This window comes from Alnus glutinosa, chromosome 1 (assembly GCF_958979055.1).
Source record: "Alnus glutinosa chromosome 1, dhAlnGlut1.1, whole genome shotgun sequence".
In the NCBI taxonomy this organism is placed as follows: domain Eukaryota; kingdom Viridiplantae; phylum Streptophyta; class Magnoliopsida; order Fagales; family Betulaceae; genus Alnus; species Alnus glutinosa.
In genome coordinates, this window is record NC_084886.1 from 21,219,183 (window position 1) to 21,246,508 (window position 27,326).

At 37.7% G+C, this 27,326-nt stretch overlaps 2 protein-coding genes, 1 non-coding gene and 1 pseudogene across 3 annotated transcripts; 2 read left to right on the forward strand and 2 right to left on the reverse strand.

Moving 5' to 3' along the window:
• Positions 1–705: 705 nt before the first annotated feature.
• Positions 706–12,885, reverse strand: LOC133858681 (probable sulfate transporter 3.3). The gene is made up of 13 exons (XM_062294154.1): positions 12,345–12,885; positions 12,215–12,263; positions 11,879–12,086; positions 11,579–11,750; positions 11,212–11,277; positions 10,296–10,409; positions 8,985–9,101; positions 8,655–8,781; positions 2,488–2,774; positions 1,507–1,697; positions 1,278–1,363; positions 1,117–1,193; positions 706–1,009 (listed from the first exon to the last, which is right to left on the reverse strand). The coding sequence occupies exons 1-13, from the start codon at positions 12,639–12,641 to the stop codon at positions 839–841; spliced, it is 1,962 nt and encodes a 653-aa protein (XP_062150138.1). The 5' UTR covers positions 12,642–12,885; the 3' UTR covers positions 706–838.
• Positions 4,277–4,337, forward strand: LOC133859005 (small nucleolar RNA Z247; annotated as a pseudogene).
• Positions 12,886–20,406: 7,521 nt separating the features above from the next.
• Positions 20,407–20,488, reverse strand: TRNAS-AGA (transfer RNA serine (anticodon AGA)). The gene has a single exon. It is a non-coding gene; the product is annotated as a tRNA-Ser (tRNA).
• Positions 20,489–24,843: 4,355 nt separating this feature from the next.
• Positions 24,844–25,755, forward strand: LOC133858682 (10 kDa chaperonin). The gene is made up of 3 exons (XM_062294155.1): positions 24,844–25,166; positions 25,258–25,397; positions 25,556–25,755. The coding sequence occupies exons 1-3, from the start codon at positions 25,062–25,064 to the stop codon at positions 25,602–25,604; spliced, it is 294 nt and encodes a 97-aa protein (XP_062150139.1). The 5' UTR covers positions 24,844–25,061; the 3' UTR covers positions 25,605–25,755.
• Positions 25,756–27,326: the final 1,571 nt, after the last annotated feature.

A 27,326-nucleotide genomic window follows, 5' to 3' on the forward strand; every position in this document is an offset into this window, starting at 1 on the left:
TTTCCAGCTCCCAGGCGGCAAGCGTAACTATCTTCAATAACAACGTTGGTGTCCCTAACTAGTCCTTTCATTGATCATTGGAGCACTCGAATAGAATAATAGCCAAGGATGGCTTGAGCAATCCTCACTTAACTGGCCAAGAACACAACAGCAAATATTGAACAAAGAACAACCTGCTCTTGGACTGAGAAAAGTTAGCCGGAACTAGAAACCTTACCTTCAATCTTAGCTCAACAATCTTAGAAAAAAATTATGGTAATTATTTTTTTTTTGCTTGACTTTGGGAGACATTGACAATTTCTAGTAGTTTGGAGAAGACATTGACGTAGTGACAGTTTTTTTTTTGGGGCGGGAGGGAGGTGGAGACATTGACAATAAAGTAGTAGCTAGTTTGAGGGGAGCACCTGTACTTTTCTCGAAAATTTATAATTAATTTTCAGTACTGGAAAGTGCATAATATAAGATCTATAAATATGTATGTAGAAAGCTTTGGTACGATGTAGAAAGCTATGGTGGGAAGAGGATAATAAAGAGCGAAGAGAGAGAAAGAACAGAAGCGGAGAGAGATGTATATATGTGCTACATCTTGTATATTGAAGTTATATATGAATTGTATTACATAACTCTCTATTTATAGAGAGAGAAAGAGTAGTAAGCAAGAAACCTTATACCAAACAAGGTAGGAAATAAATCCTACAAAGGAAAGAAAATAAACCTAGGGAATAATATAAAATATTCTTAACAATGTAGAAATTAGAATGCTTGATATGTATCCAATATTATTCATTTTATTCTTGACTATTGATCAAACAAGTAATTTACAGTAAGCAAAACTTGTCTATGTCCCTTCATGATATGTGGTTGACGACTGACCCTTCGTTCTTATTGAAAGTGAAGCTACAGCTTCTCCAACCGTCATGAAAAGGTTGTCGGGTTTCATGAAATCACGAGCTTCATCTGCCTTTAGAAGTTTCTCCATAACCTCACTCAGAGGATTCACCAATACCAGCTGTATGTTATGCCAAATTAGTGTGTATATATATATAGATCATCATGAGCAACAATAAGTATACAGAAAAATTATATTTTAGAGATTTTATTTCCTTAATTAATTACCTCAACACCTTTCTTTTCCATTGCTTTCCTCAAAACCTTGAAGAGAGATATTCCGCTTGTGTCTACGGCGCTCACAGCTGAAAATATAAAGATTACATGCATGCATGTGTTATATAGTATATATGTTGCTTTGTTTAATTCATGCTGAAATATGAATTTACCTGACATTTCCAAAATAAAAAATCGAAAGCTTGATTGTTTTTTCATATCTTCTTCGGCTTCATATTCTTCTATCCATCTCAAAATCCTCCATAATTAACATCCAGAAGCCATTTATTTAATTAGAGAGAAACAAGAAAGGCAAAAATTAAGGATAAAATAAAACTACTGCATATAAACTGACATATATCATTGTCAAGAGGGTTATAATTAAATTAATTAAAAACCAACCTTTCATTCAGATACGTGATGTTAGCAAAGTTTATGGGAGATTCAATGCTTAGAATGAGGAAACCAGGGACTCTTGAAGCTTCCTCATAATGGTGAAGATTTCGGTATATATCTGTCCCAGGTATTTTCCCCAGCATCACTGTTTTTGGCCTTGTAATTTGCAGAAGGATCTTGAAAATGGATAATCCAACCTAATCAGAAATTAATAATCATCATCATTTCACATATATAAGAAAAATTTCAACTCCATAATTTTTAGTCTCTTTAGCTAAAGAGAAATGCTTTAGTAGACTTTTATACGACATTCATACAATTAGGATAACGTGACAGTAAAAATTAACTTCTTTTTTTTTGGACAACTTTACTTGTCACCCATCATCTTTCATCACTTTTGCAATCATACCCTTAAACTTTTAAAAGTGTCAATTTAGGTTATCTATCTTTCATTTTTTTTTTATTTTTTTTTTTCAATTTCACCCATCCTTTATGATTTTCCGTTAAATCCTGTCAAAATTTCCAAAATACTCATTTTTTTTAAAAAAAAAAAAATTAAAGATTCAGGCATGAGTATTTTTGCAAATTCCGTTAAATCGAGCCAACAAATAAATCCTTACAATTTTTTTCCTAAAAAATTAGGGATATTTTAGGAATTTTGACACCCATCCATTAGGATTTAACGGAAAATTATAACAGAACAGGGAAATTGAAAAAAAAAATGAAAAATTGATACACTAAATTGACATTTTTAAAAGCTTATGGTTATGATTGTAAAAGTGATGAAAGATCAGAGGTGGTAAATGAAGTTTTTTGTTTTTTTATTTTATTTTTAACAAGCTCTTGTTAATCCAAAGACTGATTTTCGCTGTCAAGTCATCTCAATTGTTTATATGACAATATATTAAATAGCATTATGCTTAGCTAAAATGCTTTGATCTAATTTAATAGTAGGTAAATAAAGAAATTAACTAAATATATGCTTACTGCAATGGCAAGGCCTTCTTGGACAGAGATGAAAATAACACCGAAGAAGGCACATAAGGTGACGACAAAGTCGAACTTGTCAACCTTCCAAATGTGATATGCAGAAGGGATATCGATGAGGCCAACAACAGCGGTGACAATGATTGCACCCAGAACAACATTTGGTGTATATTGGAAGAGAGGCATAAGGAACAGGAGCGTCACCATCACCGTCACTGACATTACTATGTTTGATGCTGCTGTTTTTACTCCTGCATTGTGATTCACAGCTGACCGAGAGAAAGCACCTGAAAATTCACTTCCATAAGAAATAAACAAAGAAAATAAGAAAACTACTTATTTTTATGTTATACATTCTATGTTAATTAATATCAACTTTTCCTGAGCTTGCTAAACCAAACTATCAACTGAACTGCAAAGAAATGAGCTTTTGCTATTAAGTGGGTCTCAATCCTCCCCCTCCATGTGAATAGGGGTGATTCGCGTATTGAGTTCAGGTTGTATCGAGACTTGAATATAAGATTATATAAGTTAACTCTAATCCGATCTTTTTAATTAAACAGATCAAATCTGGCCCTCAACCCTAAACTTATATTTTTTTTATTGGGTTTGTGTCAGATTCACAGGCATGTAAAAAATTGCCTGCCATTATGTCGCATGTCGGATTCAAGTTGTCGAAGCATGGATATTGTTAGACCATACTCCATCAATCTCTCCAGACAAAATCCCATCAATCACTCAAGGAGACACACTGCCACAATATCAGGAACCAAGATAGGAAAGTCTCAGCAATCGTATACCATGCACTCTACAAGGAAACTATCAACCAGAATCAAAGCCACCGCAAGTCATGCAAACCAGGATGGCAACGCATCCCATACAAGTGTTAGACCATATTCCATCAATCTCTCCAGACAAAATCCCACCAATCACTCAAGGAGACACTGCCACAATATCAGGAACCAAGATAGGAAAGTCTCAGCAATCGTATACCATGCACTCTACAAGGAAACTATCAACCAGAATCAAAGCCACCGCAAGTCATGTAGACCAGGATGGCAACGCATCCCATACAAGGCAACCCCCCAACGTTCACCTCCTGCAATGGACAGATTCCTTACAAGCACACACCCAACGTTCACTTTCTGTAAATGGACAGCACATTGAGTGCTCGCTCCTATCACCTCTATTGTGTATAAATATTGTAAAGCTATTACTGTGAATAAAATCAAGCACTTCCGCATTACACTTCAACATCTTACATGGTATTAGAGCATCCCTAAAAGCTCACGCTATTTTCAATCCTATGGCCTCCTCTTCATCCACAGTTACCACTTATATTTTTCCTAACCTCACTCCTTTGGTTTCCCTCAAGCTTGAGGGTCCCAACTACATCACATGGTCTTTTACAATAATTCCAATATTGAAAAGCCATGAATTAATGGGTATCGTTGATGGATCCGAACCGTGCCCTTCCCAATTTCTTCCTCCTACTCTTGACAAGGAAGGAGCTTTGAATCCTGCTTATTCCCTTTGGGTTAAGAAGGATCAATTTGTTCTTAGTTGGCTAAACATTACTCTTTCTGAGAATGTTTTATCCACCATTTATGGTCTACAGACCTCTCATCAAGCCTGGAAGTTTCTGGCCACCAAGTTTGCATCTCCGTCTCGCACCAGAATTGCACAACTTCGTCGCCAATTTCAAACTCTCCAACAAGGCTCCAAATCATGTGCTGAATATGTGAACTTTGCCAAACTCTTGGCACACCAACTTTCTATGGTTGGCAAAGCTATTGATGATGACGAATTGATCACCTACATCCTTGGTGGTCTGAATCTGTCCTTCAATCCTTTTGTGGTCTCCCTCTCACTTGCTACCAAAGACTCCTCCCTCACAGTTGAAGATTTCAACACTGAACTCCAATCCATTGAGCAACTCATTGAGAATCAACACCAATCTATTGGTACAGATACATCAGTTGCACTGCTTTCCCACAAGCCTTCCTCTCATTCATTTCCAAGGAAGCCTCGCCCTCCTCCACGCACCAATACTGCCCGTCGCTTCCATGCATCAGCCTAGACTCCTCCACAGGCCCCTGCACCACGGCAATTCTCCCCCATAAATTCCACCAATCAACAATCCTCTTCCCCTCTCCGGTATTCTCCCTGCCAAATATGTGGTAAGACGAGTCACCATGCACTAGATTGTTTTCACTGAATGGATTACGCCTTCCAAGGACGCCACCCTCCTGCTCAACTTGCTGCCATGGTTGCTTAAAATTCAATGCAACCCGAGGACTCCACCTGGTATGCAGACAGCGGTGCTAACCATCACCTGACCCCTGCACTCCATCTCCATGAACCTTACACCAGTTCTGACACCATTGCGGTTGGCAATGGCTCAGGTTTGTAAATCACGAACACTGGTTCCTTAACCTTAACTACTGCTAATGCCAAATTACATATGTCTCGTGTTTTTCATTGTCCTCAAGCTCTAGCAAATCTCTTATCTATTAATCAATTCTGTAAAGAGAATCAATGTTTTTTATTCTAACTGACACTCACTACTTTATTAAGGACAAGCTGACGGGCCTAACCCTCCTGGAGGGAAAGAGTGAAGGAGGACTATACCCGATCAACGCATCCAAGGTGGCTCTTCCCAAGACCCGGCTGCTCAGTGCCTTGCTTGGTGTCAAGACCTCTGTCGATGTGTGGCATTCTCGCTTTGGCCACCCCTCCTCCTCCATCGTTCGTGATCTTTTGAATAAACACCACTTACCCTTCACTAGGTCTCTATCCAATAAAGAAGTGTGTGAACCTTGTCAATTAGCTAAAAGTAAACAACTCCCCTTCCCCCCTTCCACTTGTGTATCCACTGCCCCCTTGCAATTAATTCACACTGATGTATGGTGTTCTCCAATTGTCTCTTTGAGTGGTTTTCGCTACTACGTTTTATTTATTGATGATTTTTCTAGATACTCTTGGTTATATCCTCTGTCTCTCAAATCCGATGTTTATAATGCTTTCCAGAAATTTAAGTCTTTAGTTGAAAATCAATTTTCTACTCGCATTAAACAATTGTAGTCCGACGGTGGTGGTGAGTTCCTGTCTAAGCAATTCACTTCCTTTTTAGAAACTCATGGTATTTTTTATCGCATTAGCTGCCCCTACACAGCTCAACAAAACGGTCTAGCCGAACGAAAGCATCGTCATGTTGAAGAAATGGGGTTATCCTTGATAGCCCAATCTGGCCTTCCTCAAACATATTGGGTAGAATCTTTTCTTACTGCTATTTTTTTGATAAATAGGCTGCCTACCTCTTTGCTGCAGCATTGCTCTCCTTACTTTATGTTATTTCAACAAACTCTTGATTATTCATTACTTAGGTCTTTTGGTTGCTTATGTTTTCCTCTTTTACGTCCTTATGCTTCTCACACGTTAATGTTTCGCAGCAAAAGGTGTATCTTCTTGGGCTACGGCATGCACTACAAGGGCTATCGGTGTTTAGACCTTCTCTCCAACAAGGTATTCATCACTCGACATGTTGTCTTTGATGAATCCACCTTCCCTGCCAAGCTCACCAATTCCACCATCCCTGCTGCCCCCTCCCCTGCACCCGACCCTCTCCTCATTCCCACAGCAGCTATCCCGCCTATTCTTCAAGCCAGCCTCCCTTCCTCAACTCTCACTCCCGATTCCTCCTCCCCAATGGACCTTCCTATTTCCCCTTCCACCCCAGCCAACCTTTCCACTTCCCCTGTTTCCCCTGTCTCTCTCCCATCCCCGGCTGTCCCTGACTCCCCTTCCCCCACCTTCTCAGCTGCCCCTCTAGACCTTTTACCACCTACCTTATCCTCTCCTTCCCCTCCCCCTGCTACTCATGCTATGGTCACCCGTTCCCGTACTGGTTCTTCACGACCCAAGGATTTCTCGGACTACCAATTATTTTACTCCACTCGCCATCCACTTAGAGCTCTCTCCATTATGGTCACCCTCCTTGAGCCCACCTGCTACACCCAAGCTGCCACATCCCCTGAATGGAGAGTTGCTATGGGCCTTGAGTTTGATGCACTCCTTGCCAACGGTACCTAGACTCTTTGCCCGCGCCCTCGGCATCAATGCATTGTTTGCAACAAATGGGTCTACAAGGTTAAACGCAAGCAAGATGGCACTGTCGAGCGGTTCAAAGCCCGCCTAGTTGCCAAGGGCTTCGATAAACGCAGTGGTATCGACTTTACCGAAACCTTCAGCCCCATCATCAAGTCCACTACAATCCGTGTGGTACTTGCCCTTGCAGTTCACTTCAACTGGTGCATTCGTCAACTGGATGTCTCGAACGCCTTTCTCCACGGCCACTTAATCGAAGACGTGTTCATGGAGCAGCCCCGCGGCTTTGTTGATCCTACTCACCCTCATCATGTTTGCAGATTGCACAAGGCCATCTACGGCCTCAAACAGGCCCTAAGGGCCTGGTTCACCCGCTTCTCTCAAGCTTTCTTTGAGCTTGGTTTTTACTCTGTTGTTGACACCTCTCTCTTTATTTATTATCATTCTAATGTCACTCATTATCTTTTGGTGTATGTAGATGATATCTTAATCACAGGGACTGACCCCATTGCATTGCACTCCATCATCGCTCAACTCCAATCAGTTTTTGCTATGAAAGATCTTGGCGACCTTGGTTTCTTCCTCGACATGCAAGCGCATCGCGATTCCCATGGCCTTCACCTTCGGTAATCCAAGTACATCATTGATCTCCTCCATAAATCTTCAATGGCTGGTGCTAAACCCTATGCTGCTCCAACTGTCTCAGGCTCCAAACTCTCGGCTGCTGCAGGTGACCCCCTATCCGATTCATATGCTGCCACCTACCGCCAGGTTGTGGGCGCCCTGCAATACAGCACTATCACAAGGCTGGACATCGCCTACTCCATCAATCAATTATGCCAGTTCATGCATTCTCCCACCTCATCCCATTGGATTGCTGCCAAACGAGTGCTACACTACCTCAAGGGCAGTGTTGATCATGGTCTACTCTTCAGCAAAGGTTCCCTTACCCTTGAAGCATATTGCGACTCCGATTGGGGCGGCGATCCTGACGATCGCCGCTCTACCACTGGCTTCGGTGTCTTCCTCAGACCCTGTCTTGTTTCTTGGTGCGCCAAGAAACAACCCGTCGTCGCTCGCTCCAGCACAGAGGCCGAGTATCTCGCCCTCGCCACTGTCACCACTGAAATTTACTGGCTCTGCATGCTCCCCAAGGACCTCCGCCTCTCTCTTCCTGTCCCACCATCCATCTGGTGTGACAACATTGGCGCTCTAGCTCTCGCCTCCAACCCCGTCTATCATGCCCGTACCAAGCACATCGAAGTCGACTACCACTTTGTCCGGGAAAAAGTCGTCAACAAGGATGTTCTTGTCAAGTTTGTTTCTACTCACGATCAGCTCGTCGATGTCTTCACCAAAGGCTTGACCTACGCCCGCTTTGACTTCCTCCGATCCAAGCTCAAGGTTGTCTCCGTACCCCCTTCAGCTTGCGAGGGGCTGTTAGACCATACTCCATCAATCTCTCCAGACAAAATCCCACCAATCACTCAAGGAGAAACACTGCCACAATATCAGGAACCAAGATAGGAAAGTCTCAGCAATCGTATACCATGCACTCTACAAGGAAACTATCAACCAGAATCAAAGCCACCACAAGTCATGCAGACCAGGATGGCAACGCATCCCATACAAGGCAACCCCCCAACGTTCACCTCCTGCAATGGACAGATTCCTTACAAGCATACACCCAACGATCACTTTCTGTAAATGGACAACACATTGAGTGCTCGCTCCTACCTCTATTGTGTATAAATATTGTAAAGCTATTACTGTGAATAATATCAAGCACTTCCGCATTACACTTCAACATCTTACAGATATAAGACTAGTATATATAGATCAACTCTAATTCGACTCATTTAATTAATTGGGTCAAATTTCTAAACCATAACCCTTTAAAAAAAAAACTATAGCACATATGTTGTAGTTTTTTTTCGCCACTTAATTGGGCATAAGGATTAAACGTGTAATTCCGCAAAAGTATTTTTTTTAAGCCAAATCCATATAAATATCATGATTTCGTCCCTGATTCAAACGGGTAATTAATTGGGCACCGGTACCTGTTGTAACGTAGCAAGAAGTGGAGGAGCCAATCATATTCATTAACCCAATTGCTATCATCTCCTTGTTTCCATCCACTTGGTAGTCCTTTAGAGCAGCAAAAGTTCTTCCAACTGCGATGCCTTCCTGTTTTGAAACAAAATTATTACAATTAATTAAGCAGCCGTTTTTGTGCTTAACACATAGAGTTTGTAATTTACTAAGAATTTAATTAGTTATTTGCAATATCTCATTCCATAAATAAATGAATAAATTCATGAATTTTACGTGGTTCTGTGATATTTCTGATCATTAATTGTGGGTTTAAAAATAAAGAAAAGTAAACTTACAGTGAGGGATAAGATGCCAGTAACAATGCCAGTTTTGATTACCAGGCCCAGGTGGGAGCCATGAAAGTGCAACATGTTCCATGAAGGTGGGTTCAATCCTTGTTGCAATTTTCCGATCTACTCAACATGCATGAGACCAAGTTAATTAAAATTAGTAATGAGGATGAGAGATTTAAATGGAAGTAATGCTATTTATTAGACTGTTATATATACGACTAATTTGATGACGTGACAGTGAAAACTAGCCATTAAATCAGTACTTAATAAAAATTTAAAAAAAAACTTCATTTAACCTCCTTGAACTTGCATCGCATTTGCAATTTCGTGTATCCATCTTTAATTTTTTTTTTTTTAATTTCACTCATTCGTTAAGATTTTCCATTAAATTCTAACGGAGGGGCGTCAAAATTCTCAAAATACGTACTCATCTTCTTTATTTTAGGAAAGAGAAGAAAAAATTGCAAGGATTCAAGCGTTCGTAAGGATTTAACGGAATTTTCAAAAATACCCACGTACGCCTGAATTTTTTATTTTTTATTTTTAAAAGCATGGGTATTTTGAAAATTTTGATATGATTTAACGGAAAATCTTAATGGAAGTGTGAAATTGAAAAATTAAAAAAAAAAAAAAAAAAAAAAAAAAAAAAAAATGAAAGGTGGTTAAACTAAATTGAGATGTTTTAAAGTTGGAATTTGATTCATACACAACACCACCACAACAAGTGCACAACACCCCCTCACATGGGGGTGGGCCCCACACACTGGACTCCACTCCCATATGAGAGGGTGTTGTGCATTTGTTGTGGTGTTGTTGTAAATCTATCATTTTCCTTTAAAGTTTAGGCAAAAGCAGCGACATTTCATGGAGATTAAGTTAAGTTTTCTAATAAAATAAATAAATAAATACCTAATTTTCACTGCAACTAAGGACAGAGCCAAAAGATATTATGGGCTGGGGTGGAGGTAGCAAAGGGCTTGGGTGGCCAGGTTTTTCCAAAAAATAATAATAAAAAAAAAAATTAAAATTTTGCCCCTAATTTTTTTATTTTTAGTTTTGTCCTTTCAATTTTTTTTTTCAATTCCCCCCGCCCCCCCCCCCCCCCCCCCAAAAAAAAAAAAATTGTTATGCTGGCTTCGCCCTGATTATATATGGGTAGGGTTGGGAGCAAAAAAAATTTGTTACTAAGGGCCAGTATACTAATTTTTTTTTTTACCTTAAGCCCCCAAATCTGTCACCGACTATAATATTTTAATTATATAACAATTTAATAAATAACAATATTAATCGTAAGCAGTGCCGGGTGGAACTTACGACGCTGATGCCATGGTGATTAGCCTTGGATGCGAAGACGAGGAGGGTTGAGAGGATAACGGATGCAAGAGGGGCTCCAGCTGACACCCAGAACAGCTTTGGTTTTCTCATGCTCTGCATGCCACGCATCTCAATATTTGATTATCCAAGAATATTAGACGATCAAGTTAAAATGCTTTGAAAAGAATGATCCAATACGAAAATAAAGCAACAAGAATTAATGTAGGTCGAATATTTCAAGATTTTGAAAAGCCATAGATTTACGCTTAGTTCTTCTTTAATTTGAGTTTTTTTCTCTTTTTCTATTAAGTAAATTAATGTTTAAATTCAAGAAAATTAGTTAGAGAGATCTTTGGAAGAGACCCTTTTTACGTTTGATTAATTTGAGTCTTTTTTTTTTTTTTTTCTCTCTCTCTTTTTTCATGAATAAAATGCATCCTTATTAAAAAAAAAAATTGACCGATCGACTACTTCAATCATGGAGACGGCTGACACGTGCTCTGCATGCAGAACCGTCAACTCCAATACAGTCTTTGAAGTCAATATAAGGAACCAAGCATACCTTTTCCAGTGTTCCAAAAACCAAAAAACAAAAGAAAAGAAAAACCCTTTTCCAGTGTTGCCTATAATTTATCATCGCCAATCAGCACCACAACTACTTTTTTTTTTTTTTCTTTTTTTGACCCCACGTGTGTGTGTTTCTATCGAACGGTTGTGATCCATGCAACTGTTGGGACAGGTGTATGAAGAGTTGGTTGATATAGACAATCATAACCGTCCATATATAATCAATAGAATTGAGTCATTGAAGTTGTCCTCTATATATAGCTGTTTCTAAGGCAGGTTGGGTCATGAGTGCAGAGAAAGCAGGGTGGTAACTTGCAAACAAAGAAATATAGTGGAGGGAATAACGTACAACATGTCTTGCCAGTAAGAGAAAGACAAGGAAGCAAAAACCCATCAGTATGGTTTGCCATGACCACTGCACAAAAACGGTGAAGATAATGTTAGAACAGAATAAATGCTAAGCACTGAGTAAAAAAAAAAAAAGAGAGTAATTACTCATTAATTCATATATATATTTATTAGGATAATTGGTGGCACTCCTCCCACTGTAGGCTAGCTTTTATTGTGTTTTCTAGAAGAACTTTATGATGACAACGTCAAAGCTGAGGGGCTGAGCTCATTGACCACAGAATAGCAGTAATTACAACACATTTTATTAGTTAACATGTATTTTCTATTTAGCAGTTTCCTCTAATATGAGAGAACAGATCGAGTACCTCTTTTGTGTTGTGGAAAACAGAGCTTAAAACAGGAACAACGCCCATTTGTTTAGTGAAATGAGTGATTCCGAGGAGGCCTTTAAGCTGTTGAAGGGAGACTATGATTGCCGCCCCAGCCATGAATCCAATAAGAGTAGCTTTTGAAAGAAAGTCAATTATGAAACCAAGCCTGCGCATGTCATCCAAAAGACAATAATATCCAAAGTATGAAATTATTAATTCTAGAACATATATATCAAATGGGTTTTTAGAGTATAATATTGCGGATTAAGAAAAGGAAAGAAAGAAAGAAATGACCTTAGGAAGCCTAAAGAAGCTTGGAAGAGACCAGCGAAGAAGGTTGAAGTAAAGGCTAGTTGAAGAAACAGGAGGGGGTCCTTATTGGGAGATACTTCTTGCATAAGCATGGATCCCAGTACAAGAGAAGCAATAGAAACTGGTCCTACTGCTAGGTCCCTAGAACTTCCCAGAACAGCATACACAATTGGAGGAACAAAGCTGGAATCTGTATTAATATGTATAAAACCAACCCAAAAAACAGAAAAAGGAAAGTTGTAAATAGTAAAGCAGCATATATATATATATATATACAAGTTCTAAAGATACAAAGAAGTTGAAAAACAATATACTCACAGAGGCCCACAATAGGAGGCAGGTTAGCAAGCTTAGCATAACTGATTCCCTGAAGGAAAAGAAATTAAGGTTCAGTTATGAAACATAAAAAGAATGAAATGATGTGAAGAGAAAAAGAATATATAGTAACCTGGGGAATGGCTAAACTAGCAATGGTGAGACCAGAAACGATGTCGGACTTGAAGAGTTTGATGCTGTAATTAGGACCCCATTGAAGAATAGGAAAGACATACTGAGCTGCAAGTATTAATTTCTTCTTCATTGGCTGTCCTTTGAATTGGCGCAAAGGATCATCGGGGAAGAAGGTTTCCTTGAGCCTGGTCTTGAGCTTCTCTACGGTGCTCTTAGTGGGTGGTGGGACAACCTTGTGTGCTTCCATGGCTATTTCCAAGCAGTGGGAGTGCATGCTTTCAGCATTGGCCTCCATTGGAAAGAAATTGAAGCAATCCTAGCTCTGTAGGCTGTAGCTGTGTCTTTTATATGAGTCTCCACTCCGGCCTCGTCAATTAATTACCTCTCCCCGAGACCATAAAATACGTAGTACTTGGCTATTGGCGAAATAAATAAATAAATAATAGCTGAGAGTGAGAGCGAGTGAGAGTTTATGTTGAGCCTTATCAAAATAGCATTATGGTAGTTGAGCCCACTCACTTTTTCCCCACGTCCAAAAGAGCCTTATTTACCCATCTGTGATGATTTTGCCGCTAGTCAATTTTTCAAAAATCATTAAGAAATTAAACGGCCAATACCTTCACAACATCTATATATATATATATGCACACAAGAGAAAATGGAGATGTATATCTTCAACGTTTGGCCCTTAGTCAGGGCACGCCACGAGCGAAAACTTGAACTTTATCCAACCGTGTGAAGAAAGCGCTTTAATCATTACCTCCGAAATTTAGTTGGGACAAAACCCAAATACCCCGATTATTAAAAAAAAAGAAAAAGAAAATGGAGACGTGGAACATTGGAGGGACAGAGACGAGTCTGCCATGAAACAGAGACGGAATATTCCTCTCTTATTCGGTTCTCTCTTTTTCAGGGAACTCCTCCAAGCTATTTATGAATTTAATGATCGAGGATGGTTTGCAGGTGTCAAATACGGGGGCAGAGATGAAAAACAGAGTGATATGAGAGAATATAGAGTGGGTAATGTGGGCTGATATGTCGAGCGTAGAATATAGTTTTAAGGCTAATGCGACAAAGCATATAATATATAATACATGCATGAGCATTGATCACCCACCCTCACAAGTGCTAGCTCTTTCTGGCCATGATTTTTAGATAATGATTTGATTCGACATTCAGAAGATAAGAATTTGCTTGTTCGATGTGGTGGTGCCGTGGTTACTGCTATTGCCGGAACAGCATATGGCTGTAACCATTTAATATTGCAGAGAGGTTGAAAGCAAGTGTCGAAGATTCTGTCACCAATGACTATACATGCCCAATTTGCCATCACCTTTCTTTCTTTTCTTTTTTTTTTTCTTTTTTTTTTTCTGGCTACAAACAACTTCAAATATAAAACACTAACAAAAAAAATTAAAAATATTTTTACATTTATGTACGTAACGTGAAGACACTATTTAATTAAAGAAAAAAAAAACCCTTTTAAAAATATTTTCAAATGAGTAAAGAATTTTTGTTTTTATCATCCGATTGGAGATAGTCATACCACTTTTAGAACCGACTTTAAAAGACGTTAATTACACTAATACCTTATGTATTATTATTCACTATATAAGTCATTGACCTGTGTTTGTATCTTTTCCTCCTATGAAACGTGTTGTTTTCTAGTTTACTACTTTTAGATGTTGGATTTGTGTTAAACCTCAAGTCTGATGCAGCGGTTTGGCATAATGATATCGATCAGTTTAATGATTAACGATTAATTGCAGGATTTTGAAAGTTGCTCATGGTAATTAGTACTTTTAAGTGATGTTATAGGCTTAGCATTTGTGGCTTGATTGTATATTAAGATTTAGTTTTGATCTTTTATATCAATGATTTGTTTAATATGATTTCAATTAATATAACGATTCTTAGTAGATGCTCTGGTCGTAATTATTAATGTTGATAGAAATATCCTATGTTTATGTTGCGTAGTATTCTATTTTTTAGGAGTATAGATCCCTAAGTCTTATTTCTTATGGAATGGGACTGGGAGGCAAACTGTGAAGTTAATTACCAGTTAATTAATTTCACGGGTCGTTACAGGTCAAGCCCTTAAGGGGATAATAATTAGCTTGAGAAGAGACTTAAAAGGAAAAACTAGCTCCAATAGGCCTATGATGTTTGTCATGTCATGACTTGTTCTAAGTTATTATTATTACAATTGTTTTCATTAAAATTTTAATTGCACTCTAGTATTTATTTTGACTAATTGAAAATTCTTTGATATCTTATAATTACATTTGACCCCCCATAAAATATCATAGTAGAATTAAGGCCGTGAATAAAATTGTCACTTTAATTCACTATTTCTTAATCCTTGAGTTCCCGATTCTTTCTCTTGATTATTCATGTACTCTTGAAATCTTATTCCATTTAATTTTAGTAACTCCTTACTGAAATATTCCTGTCAGGGATTTAGTAAGGAGTCTAGTAGTTTGCTCATTCAAATAGACAAATTTTTTGAACATTATTCATTCTCGTTCAAACAAAAAGTACTTTCATTTGAACGAAGTTCTGTTAGGGAATTAAATGCACATCGCTTCTGCGTTGCATCTCATCTAACCCGCACACTGCTTAACCCGTGGAGATGTCATTTTCGTTCGAACAATATATTATTGCCTCCTTCGAATGAGATCATTGTTAATTGATCTTGGTTGTTCGTTTTCCTACATGCATTTCCTCATTGTTCATTGATCTTGGTTGTTCATTTTCCTGCACATATTTCCAACTGACCCATGAAATATGTTGAATTCTTTCGAACCAGACTTATTCTCATTCGAAAAAAAATCCTTCTTGCTACGAAATTTTCTAAGTTTTAAATTAACTTAGATTCTATCCTTATTCAATTCAATGCCTAATTGGGGTAATATTGTGCATATGATAGTAAATCAGATGTAAATTTTGCTATGAGTATAAAAATTGTGCATATGACTCGAATCTAGAAAATGGTTTCTGGTGCACAGGTCATGGACACCTAGATATAATCAATGAGAGTCGTTTTTGGGTCCAAAATCCATTGTTTTCTCCTCCGAATCACTATTTTAAGTTATTTCTTGCAATTTTTTAGGAAATATTTGTTTTCTTTAGGGCGGCTAGAGTTTTGTTTTCCCTATTCATGATTGCCTTTCTCTTGAATTTCCTTTCACCTTTAATCTTAAGTTCCTACTTACAATAATGCGCTTGTCAAAACATCTCTACTTCTGCGCAATGTCAAATATATACTACATCAGTGTTAACCTTCATCGGGTATGCAAGCCTTCTTTAGTGACAAACACTTTTATTCATTAAGTCGAGGATTTGTCATACCAAGGTCACACTCACTACATCAGAGAAGAGGATAAGCTCCCAATAATAAAAAAAACTTATGCCTAAATGCCTAGTAGCTCCATGTTGAGCCAATGGAAAGCATCAAAAATAGAAGCCACATGGGTATCTTACCATCTGCATGTCCAAAAGATATATAGATATACTTGCAATTGTGCCGAAAGCAGCTCCAGCACCTTTGCTCCAAACAACCGAGATGACAGCATAAAGGGCAACCCTATCACACTAGACGAGTCAACAATCAATCCACTGTATGGCTTTGAAGAATGCATGAGTTTCCGAGTGACCTCTTCAGCAACTCATTTCCGAGATGGTAGAGGTGAACTTCCGAGCAGGGGCCTTCATCTCTAAAGCTGAAGCAGGTTGTCAGGAGAGCCAAATGAAGCTACGAGGAGATTACGAAAAAATGAACCACTTCAATGTCACAGAGTTTATTACTCCACGGGCCAGACATAGACAGGGAGAAAACCCTAAGGCAAATCCAGGGAGAAAACTCTGAGGAAAAACAAGATAGGAAGAAAACTCCAAGGCAAATCTAGGGAGAAAAACCCTAAGAAAAAATTAGGAAGGGAGGAAACCCCGAGGAAAGACAAAAAGGCATGGGGGGTCGAATTTAACCCTCGATTTTCAGGTTTTAGGTTTGCAAGTAGCCCATCGTCGGTCAAGCCGTACCAAAAAATGCTCTAACATTTTTTGTGTCATGCCACTTGCTAGGCACCCTAACAGCTGCTCCCGTGAAGAATCGCTTGGTGCTAAAGCTAAGTGTTGCAAAGGGGATTGATTACCTACCGGGACTGAATGCTCCTAAGAAGAATCACTTAGCACTAGAGCTAAGTGTTGAAGAGGAGATAAATTGCTCCCTGAGACTGAGAGCTCCTGAGAAGATTCACTAGGCGTTGAAACTAAGTTCGAGACTGATAGCTCCCGCAAAGATTCACTTGGCGCTGAAGCTAAGTATTGTAGAGGGGACGGATCACTCCCCGTGACATAATGCTTTGTTGGTGATTCACTTAGCGCCAAAGTTAAGTGTGGCAGAGAGGACTAATTGCTCTTTGGGACAAAAATGCTCCCGCGAAGAATTATTTAGTGTTGAAACTAAGTAATATATGGAAAAAGGATCCCTTGGATATAGCCAAGACTAAACCAAGCTTTAGCCTCGGTTACGGGGGGCATACACACCACATCAAAGATAAAGTCCCGAGCCAAGAATTTCATTGACTAAGTTTTTTAATTTACATGGAATTCAAAAAGTTACATAGAATTCAAAAATTTTACATCAATGAGCCCATCACTCTTAGCAGCTCTACAATCATCAATGGTCTCGGAATCAAAAGACACGACAAGATAAGCCATGTGAATATGACACATGGCTCGAAAAGATGAGGTGAAATCTCAAGGGGATCGCAAAAGGCAAAAATAACGACAACGATGAAAACTGTTCCCGAGGAAAGAAACCCAAACAACTAAATTTTCATAACTAAGAAATATTTCAACTAAGAGAATTGGGGGGTAACTATCGAGAAATAATTCCACCAAGACCGGCCCATTTCAAAGTTATGGGTCGGCTAGGTCTGCACAGGCCCATGAAGACTTGATGATTACCTAAAGCTCTAGAAGACCCAGTTATCTAAAGACATCTTTGGCTAGATACACATCAGCCTCAGATAAAGGCCATCTCGAGAATTTCCTAAGGAATACTTATACCGGGTCACCCGAGAGGTAGACATGCCCCAATAGAGGCGTCCCTGGACAAAGCAAAGAACTTGTTTAGTCCAGCCCGGTTCGGATTGGTCCGAGGACAGATGCCTCCCGGGTGAAAAATTGAAAATTGACTTCTAATATAAAGCAAGTGTGTGTGTGCACAATGTGTTAACAAAATAATGCAAAAATTAAATAACACAAGATTTTTGTTAACGAAGTGGAAACTCAAGATGAGAAAAACCACTTAGGGGCAACCAAACCCAGGATATCCATTATTCAGAAAACAAGACTAGATACAAAGTAGTAACACTCACATACCCCTGATGCAGTGGTCGTACCTTACTCTCTAACGTGTAACTCAACACGAACGCCTTCCAACCAAGTCTCCTAACTGAAGGGGTCTTCAATGGAATCATTTACCTTAGAGCCAACCCCTAAGATAGACTTCAGTTTAAGCGCAGCAACAGCACACATAGCAACGGCTTCAGAGAGATCAACTCAACTCAACTCAACTCAATGGACTCACAATATAGCTCTCTAAGCACTAGTGGAATTCAATACTGAATTATTGCAATTCTCAAGCCTAGGGGCCTCTATTTAGAGGCTAACAATTCAAATGAGCGTCTGGCTTGTCAGAGAGATCAACTCAACTCAACTCAATGGACTCACAATATAGCTCTCTAAGCACTAGTGGAATTCAATACTAAATTCTTGCAGTTCTCAAGCCTAGGGGCCTCTATTTAGAGGCTAACAATTCAAATGAGCGTCGGGCATGATAAAACTAGGCGTCGTCCAGACGGTGGTCATAGGCCTTCCGGACGGACAACTGTGCGACCGAAATTTCAAAAATTTCACTGAAAATCTTTCCTGTTTGAGAGCCGCGTTCGGACGGTGTTGCCCTATCGTCCGAACGATCGCACGTTTGCTGCAAGTAATTTTCATATAGAGGCTTTGCGCGTCAAGACCAGGAGGATGGTCGTCCGGAAGGCTGATCTGATGCACGCAATTTCCATATCTGATGCTCGCGCGTCCAGACCATGCTAACTGGCGTCCGGACATCTGGATTTGAATTGCGATACTTGCCTTATGGATGAGAGCGTCCGAACGGGATTCCACGTCGTCCGGACGATTGCAGCAATCTTTCCATATCTGTGTTTTGAAAAGAAATCCCGAAGCTTGATCGAACACTGAGAGTCGTCCGGACGGGATGCTGAATCATTCGAACGGATGCAAGCTGGAGCAATTCAAATCCTCTCGACACACAGGAAGGTCCGGAAGGAAATCCAAGTCGTCCGGAAGGTTTGACACGTAGACCGGATGGCTGATGCTTGATTTTCCGGACCATGAAGACTGACGTCCGGACGGTTGAACTTCATATGCACAACTTGCCTTATGGAGGACATCGTCTAGACGGTTTCAGCCATCTTCCCATAACTGTGTCTTGAGGCAGAAACTCTAATGCTTGTCAAACACTGAATGGCGTCCGGACGGTATACCCACGTCGTCCGGATGGATTCACTGGAACACTGGGATCTTCTCGAACTCTGAAGAGCGTCCAGATGGATGCAATCTTGAACTGTTCGAAACTTCTAAACACTGATGGGCGTTCGGACGAATGCAAGGGAACTGAACTGACTGATTTGAATTCTTCACACAGTCTTCTTGAAGTTCATAACTGAAGTTTAGACTCCGAATAAAACAGGATCCCTGTGAAAGCAGCAACATTACATATAAGTGATTTTGTCCAACAGAATGCAGCCAACACAAACACTAACACTGGGACTACCAAGACACCGAGGTTGAGCAGATTCCCAGGTTGAGCAGGACTCCCAAGTTGAGCAAACTCCCAAGTTGAGCAGAATCCCTGGTTGAGCAGACTCATGGGTTGAGCAGACCCTCAGGTTGAGCAGGACTCCCAAGTTGAGTAAGACTTTCGGGTTGAACATGACTCATTGCCTATAAATAGGCCCATATCTCAGGTATTAAAACACTCAGCTCTTTGTGCTTTTCGGCTCCATACGAATTGCTCTCAAATAAATTGATTTAAGCATCGGAGTGAGATTCCGTCGACAACCGCGACAAGCTCTTTTGCTTACTTTTACTGTTTTGCAGCAATTAGAGAAAGCACTAATAAAGACGATTATCACCGTACTAAAAACTGTCTTAACACCTATACTTGAGAATCTGATTGTACCTACACGACTTCAATAAACAAAGAGAAATTTGAATAAAGAAAAAAGGGTTCACATGACACGCAGAATACTTCTCCTGCAAGATAAGTGGGTCTTTTCAGTTGTCGAAGGTTTAAAGGTATATCATCATGTAATTCTCCCGCAAGAATTTCATGAAGATTCCATCCAGCATCCCGCATTACAAGATATGGGGGCCTTTCAATTGTCGAAGCTTTATAGGTAAAACTGAAACATATACTTCTCCCGCAAGAATTTCACGAAGATTCCATCACAGGGTAAAGCTTTTTGTTTTCTTTTTTCTTCCTTTATATATATATAGAACTTAAGAAATTAAGATGAGACAGGACATGAGCAGAAATTGGGCAGAAAATACATCATTAATTTGTTTTTAAGAATAGAACGTCAATTTATGTGATTCTAAAATGGGCCACTGACCGTAGTGGTTGAGTACCAATCGCAGAATTAGATCGTGGTGTACGTGGCTGCAGTACTTCCCGTGCTTGCGTGTTACTGTAGCATGCATGATGATTATGCGTTTCGTCAAATGTCAAAAGCAAATCCAAGTGAAAAAGGCAGCATCGTTGGTTTGGTTTTAGTCTGTCCGTGATATGTGGAACAGAAGATTAATTCTTTAATAATTCATAAATCAATTATGGAGAATAAGAACCGAGTTTAATATAAGACAAAAATGTCCCCTTTTTGAAGAACTCATAATCATTTATTTATTTATTATATTTCATTTTATGCTATGTATTGATAGGCTTGAATTGTCCTTTTTCAAAGAGGAAAAAAAAGAACCGTGGGCGGCAGGATTCGAACCTGCGCGGGCAAAGCCCACATGATTTCTAGTCATGCCCGATAACCACTCCGGCACGCCCACCTTGTTGGAATGTTTTGGCTAATTGTTATTTAGAATGCTATAATTGTTAAAGCTTCCATTATATCCAGACTAGAAATAAAGTTAAAGAGATACTGGAATTTCCAAAAGGACTCATCCGGTATATATCTGTCAAAATAATAAAGTTCCTCCTCATGAATACAATGATGGTGAACCTACGTACGATTGGACCATAGTTAAAGAGATACTGGAATTTCCCAAAGGACCCATCTGGTATATAACTTTAAAAAAGCTGAAAGAAAAAAAGAAGAAACTTTCCAAAAGGTGGAAGCTATAACAAGATTAATAAATCCAATAAGTCATTAACAGTCAAGCAAAAATTATATAAAATAACAAAGAAAAAGCCCATTTAAGGAAAATGATGTCATCGTACATGCATGCATGTAATAACGGAGGCTAGCTGATCGATAAAGTTAAAGGATAAGATTTGGATCTCTAAAACATTCGTATGAATTGGGGTGGAAAATTGCACGCAGTTTAATTTGAAAGTAGAAAGGGGTCGTTGCATCTTAGTCTTTGATCTATATATTAAAGAATTCATCAAAAAAAGAATCATCAAGAGTGGAAAAATGGTGAAATACAAAGATAAAGGGACCAACATTATAAGAAAAGTTGCAGACTAGAAGGGTTTTTCTTCTACGTATATATTTATATTAATCGGCACTTTTTGACTGTAAAAAGGAAATGAATATGTTAATTATTTGTATAAAATCAGATATGATACACGTATATTTTTTGTATGTCTCTATGTTAAATTGACGATTCGATATGTAGATCTTATAGATTTAATGGTTAATTAAAAAAAAAAAAATAGATGTCCATAAAATATATGAGTCATTTTTATTTGTATAAAGGTTGGTATTTATTATTATTATTATTATTATTTGCTTTTGCTTTTGCTTTTGTGATATATCTATTTATTTATTGTGAAATTTGTTGAAGTATAAAGGCTAAAACAGTTGCATGCTATGGGAATATATATAGCAATTAGTTGACTTTACACAAATGCGTTCGAGGATCATCCCTCTAAATTTACTCTAACGACGCTTTCATCATCAAGTACATAAAGACAGTGTCATATCAGTATTTTGGACTCACTTCTGCTCTATTGCAAAGTACTATTAATAAGCAACCAATTAACTAAAGCAAAAGAGGATCATAATTAAACTTGTGACTATATATGTGTAATTGCGAGGATCAAAATGAATTCCATAATGGAGTGGTTAATTGTCAAATCATTAGCCGGCCATGTCTCTCTTGTAATGATGGTTTTTTTTCAAAAAAAAAAAAAAAAAAATTGCTATAGCTGCTTATTATCTTCTGGATTCTTTTTGAAGTGATCATAGAGAGATCGAGAATCTGCATGAAAAGTAATTAACGCCGCATAATGGGCAAAAAAAAAAGGGTGGTGTCTTTAGTTACAAAAAGATAACACGCCACTGTCCAACATTCTTTCAGCAAGAATACGATGGTCCAAAAGCAAACACACATGTTTCCTTTATTATGGAAAACTTTAGAACCACAAAGAAAATATGCTATTGGGATGCAAAGTGATCGATGAATGGGCATGAGAAAAGATGTCAACCATATTTCAAAAGTTAGATCGATGATGAATATATATATATATATATATATATATATATGTTCATACATCCTTTTTCTTGTGAAAAATCAACGAACAATAATGGGTGGATCAGATAACGTCGAACATTTGATGCACGTCTTTCTTGAGCTCCAACTAGTTGGTGCCATGAAGTGTGGTCTCATCTATATTTTGCTTTACAATCTAAAAGATCACCAACCATGATACTTTTGATCGATCAAACATCCTTTTTCTTGTGTAAAATCAACAATGGGTGGATCAGATAACGTCGAACATTTGATACACGTCTTTCTTGAGCTCCAACCAGTTGGTGCCATGAAGTGTGGTCTCATTTATATTTTGCTTTACAACCTAAAAGACCAACCATGATACGTTTGATCTAGTTTGGGTGCTTTAGGCGGCTGTTCATATATATATATATATATATATATATATATATATATATATATATATATATATATATATATATATATATATATCATGGTTTTCACAAGATATGTTAATAGAGAGGCCGTGATCGACGCAATAGCTAGCTAGTGAGAAAAGGGTATTTAATTTTGAGTATACTCGTATATACGAGCAGAGAAAGATTGAGTATCGTATTGAAAAAATGTTACACGTGTGAGTTGTTAATATAGTATATAGTTAAACGTACCAAAACTTATATGATTAAACTTTTGAGTTGAATCGTGTCACAATATGTTATATCGTAATTTCATTTAGATGACTTTCCAAAGTGTCCATCACTCTAACTAGTGGTATCAGAGTCCAGGGCTATATACACAGACACGAGCGAGTTAACAATTTGAGCCAAACGATTTGAGTTGAACTTAAACAAGTCGAGCTCATGATTTTTATCCCAATTAAGCCGAGTTTATATGAGTATGTCTCATTTAATATACGAGCAAATTATTGTGTTCATGAATGACTCAATTATTTTTTGAATTGAAACCAAATCGAGCTTACACAAATCAAGTCGAGCCAAATTCACGAGCAACTGGGCTCATCTAAGACCTCCAATCAGAACCAAACACGTGGTATAGTATATGATAAAAGTTCTTTTCACAGTCGAAGTGTGGACAACATGCATACATGGAGGTAGATCTCTTTTGTTGGAGTAGGGATAAATGTACGGATAAAGCCTGGCCACATAACTTACCTATATAGCTTTCCATTCGAGAGGGACTCATGCTTTACTAATAGATAATAACCATTATTATTTTATCTCACTTCTTTTTAATTTCCTCGTCTTTTCTTTCGATTACTTATATAATCTTCTGCTGTATTAGTCTTTCACAGGTGCAATTATCTCACTTTCTTTTTCTTTTCTTTTTCAATTAATTAGTTTATCTAAAACTCACAGTATTTTTTTATTTTTATTTTTTTTGTAAGCACTATCAATTTTAGTTAAAAATCAATTAAAAAATTCTCTTGTTTCATTGAAAATTATAGATAAAATATATTTATATTTGCTATAATTTTATCCGAGGAAATTTATATTAAAATGCAAATAAATCTTTTAGAATTGATTATTTCAAATCTTTTAGAATTGACTAATTTAAAATATCTGAAAAAAGTCTTCCTTTTTTATTTTTTTAATTTAAGGTTTAAATGCCTTATAACTTATAAGTCCTTAAGTTTTAACAACTTTATTTTTTCCCACCTAAGGTTCATTTTGTATCAATTTATTTTTTAATAAAACCACGTAACAAGTCACCACACAACAATCCGGGGCGGTAGCACTACAAGTCTGCAACTATCCCAGTTGGTGAGAGTTCTAGGCTTGACTCTGTTTTTTTAACAAACCCTAGCCCAAAAAGGATTGTCCATTCAACAACGTACACCACTTGGACAGCAACCAAAAAGTGCCCCAACAATGTTAGAAAACAAATGAAGATGCTACGTACCATGGTTCTTTAATTTTCTAGAAAACAACAGTTGGTGCTAGCATTATGTTGGTACGAAGAGTTAGAAGAGAGCCTATTAGAGCGAGGTTTTTGGGTCTTAAAAGTTAAATTTTAAAGAATTTGGTCTTCTAAATCCTCTTTTGAAGATGCTCTAACACTAACAGTCTAACTCCCTAAATAATATGCAATGAAAAAAAAAAAAAAAAATCAAGACACAGATTTACATGGTTCGACAATGTGCCTACGTCCATAGGAGTGTACGTAGTTATATTCAATAATGATTTAGGATTACAGCATAACATATTTATAACGAAACCCTACAGAACGGACAGATGAAAAACCCCAAAATACCATGTACGAGTATACTGTTACTCTTATATTACTCTTTTATGCCCAATAGAATATGAGCAACTTGTTCTAAAAAAAAAAAAAAAAAAAAAATCAAAACTCGTTGGATCTTTACGACACTGGTTAGACGAATTTGGGTACAATATTTGCTAGCAAAGCCGAAATCTGCTACATTATTCTGAAAGAAATATTTCATTTTCAGCTTTAAAGACAAATACATGCATATTCTCTTTCGTCTTTTTTTTCATTTTTTTTTTTTTTTTTTTTTTGGGCTCAGCTACGGTCCATAATCAAACTCCGAAGCGGCATTGATTGCGGCCCAGCAGTTACGAAGGCCCATTAGAAAGAGTTGTAAATTTAGAAACAAACCAACCCTATTCAATGGGCCTTCTTTACTCACGTTTGAAGCCCATGAGTACCGGCCCAAACCCATCTATTGCTAAGGAACGAATATACCCCCTCATAAACCCTAAAACCCTAAAGTTATTTTCCAAAAAAAAAAAATTGAAAAAACCCTAGAACCTAGAAGGCTAGAAGCCTCCACTGCCGTCTGGAACTCCCATCCCCCTTGACAGTTGACACCATCTTTTAAAGCCCATCCAACCTCTATCCGCCTCCATTTCCAGAGCTAGGAAGAAAGATAAATTAAAAGTACCTTAAGAAACCCTAGACCTTGAGTCTCTGCCACAGCACATAGATGGCAAAGCGTCTAATTCCAAGCCTCAACCGTGTCCTGGTCGAGAAAATCCTCCCGCCCACCAAAACCACCGCCGGTATTCTTCTCCCAGAGAAAGCCTCCAAGGTAATTTCCATCTATTACACAATGTATGAACCTTTGTGTGTTTCTCTTTTTGGTGGATCTGTGGGTTCTGATTGGTCCGATTGGTGTGTAGTTGAACTCGGGGAAAGTGGTTGCTGTGGGACCGGGAGCACGGGATAGAGCCGGGAATTTGATACCCGTGTCTGTGAAGGAGGGTGAGACTGTTCTTTTGCCTGAGTTTGGGGGCACCCAAGTCAAGCTTGGTGACAAAGAGTATGTTCTTCTATATACCGTGCCTCTGTATTTTGCTCTCTTTTTGTTAAGTCTGTCTGTCCGTTTGTTGTTTTCTATGTTTATCTACTTATCCGAGGTTTCCTTTTTTTGTTGTTTCTCTTTCTTCGGGGGGTTTTTGGCATGCGGGTTTTGTGCAGGTTCCATTTGTTCAGGGATGAGGATATCTTGGGCACTCTTCATGACTGATTGATTTTTGGCATGCAATGGAGTTTTGCCTGGTAGGAGTTTGCTTTTCTTGGATGTAACTGATGAATGATAACTGATCAGTGATGGATTTATCTCATTGATGTTAGTTTGATTTGGGATATGATAATGGAAACATTTTTCTTTGTCTCCATTTTATTTGTTTGGTTTTGTCATTTGCATTAAGCAAGAGATTTACATATGTTCCAATTTTAGAGTAATAGGATCCTGAGACAGCATGAGAAATAAGGAAACTTTTCTTTTTGATTGAAACAGAACAAGACAGGAATTAAGAAAACAAGAAATCTTACACATGAAATTGATGATGCAACTATCTTGCCTATGAGTTTGATATGGAAATGCTTTTCTTTTTAAGTAAAAAAGTAAAGAAAGTAATTAGAGAAGGTGAACCTTAAGATTACAAAACATTAGCTTTACTCATGAAGCTCCCATAATATAGGATCCATATAATTCAGCTATATTAGGATGGGGATTTGGATCCAAACCTTATTAGATTGGTTCTTTCTTTTTTGTTTATTTTGGGTACCTTATATGAATACTTGCAGAGGACATGATGAGACAACTGAAAAGAGAAATTAGATTGCGGTGGTGTGAGTTAGTATCACATATGCATTGTTACTTTGATTAATTAAAATCCCACATCCAGAATGACCGCGAGAGGAAGTTGGCGGAGCTTATGTTCTTATTTTTTAATATTTTGTATGCTTGGACAGCTGCATTTTTAGCTCTCTTTGTTCTCGGCTTTAATGATTTAGATTTTCTTTTCCTAGTCAAGTGTTTTTCTTGTATATTTTTGTATGCCCGGCCTTTTGCTTTTTTCAATTATTTATAGAAGTAACAGAAAAACTTCACTTAACCTTCTAAACTTCCATCACATTTGTAATTACCTCTCTGAACTTAAAAAACTTTCAATTTAATGTATCTATCTTTCAATTGTTTTTTAATTTCATCATTCTGTTAGGATTTTTCGTTAAATTCTAACAGAAGGGTGTCAAAATTTTCAAAATACCTCTTTTTTTATTTTTTTTTAGGAAAAAAATTGTTAGATAGTCAAGATATAACAGAATTCGCACAAATATTCACGTCTGAATTTTTAAAATATTTTTATATTTATTTTAAAAAATAATTTTTTTTATGAATTTTAACTAGATGTAACGAAAAATCCTAACGGAAGTTAAAATTGAAAAAATAAATAAAAATAAAAGATGGATATATTAAGAATTTTTTAAAGCAAATGTAAAAGCGGTGATAATTCAAGAGGGGTTTTTCTTTCTTTTTAAAAGTTCCAAGTATATTCAAGTTTATGAATGTTAAGAAATATTGTGAAAGCTGATAAGCAAGGCATAGTTGTATTATATCATTCTATGATGGTTTAGGAGGTTGATTTCGAGTTTAGAGCTTGTTGTTAGCCTTAAACGGTTACTTTGGTTTGAATTCTCTGCCCCGAATCTGATTGCTTATGCAAGTGATGGAATGCAATTGGAAACCAATCGATTCTTTAAAATGTACTTATTCAGTTGCGATTTGAATAGAATTTTAAAGCGTGAAAATCCCTAAAATCAAATTTAAAAAGATTTAAAGCGCAATCAATGTGAACTCTCATATTCTTCAAAATCTTTCAACTTTCAAATGGGCCTCAAATTGTTCTTTTTCTTTTTTTCTTTTTTTTTTTTTTAAAAAAAAAAAGTTTATTTATTTATTTTT

Bases quoted from the DNA above. Each gene is read 5' to 3' on its own strand.
- LOC133858681 (XM_062294154.1), bottom strand. From the start codon at position 12,641: ATGGAGGCCAATGCTGAAAGCATGCACTCCCACTGCTTGGAAATAGCC. The intron at 9,102-10,295 runs GTAAGTTCCACC...CATGTTGAGTAG, and splicing joins ATCACCATGGCATCAGCGTC to ATCGGAAAATTGCAACAAGG. The intron at 8,782-8,984 runs GTAAGTTTACTT...GTTTCAAAACAG, and splicing joins CTGGCATCTTATCCCTCACT to GAAGGCATCGCAGTTGGAAG.
- LOC133858682 (XM_062294155.1), top strand. From the start codon at position 25,062: ATGGCAAAGCGTCTAATTCCAAGCCTCAACCGTGTCCTGGTCGAGAAA. The intron at 25,167-25,257 runs GTAATTTCCATC...ATTGGTGTGTAG, and splicing joins TCCCAGAGAAAGCCTCCAAG to TTGAACTCGGGGAAAGTGGT. The intron at 25,398-25,555 runs GTATGTTCTTCT...GGTTTTGTGCAG, and splicing joins GTCAAGCTTGGTGACAAAGA to GTTCCATTTGTTCAGGGATG.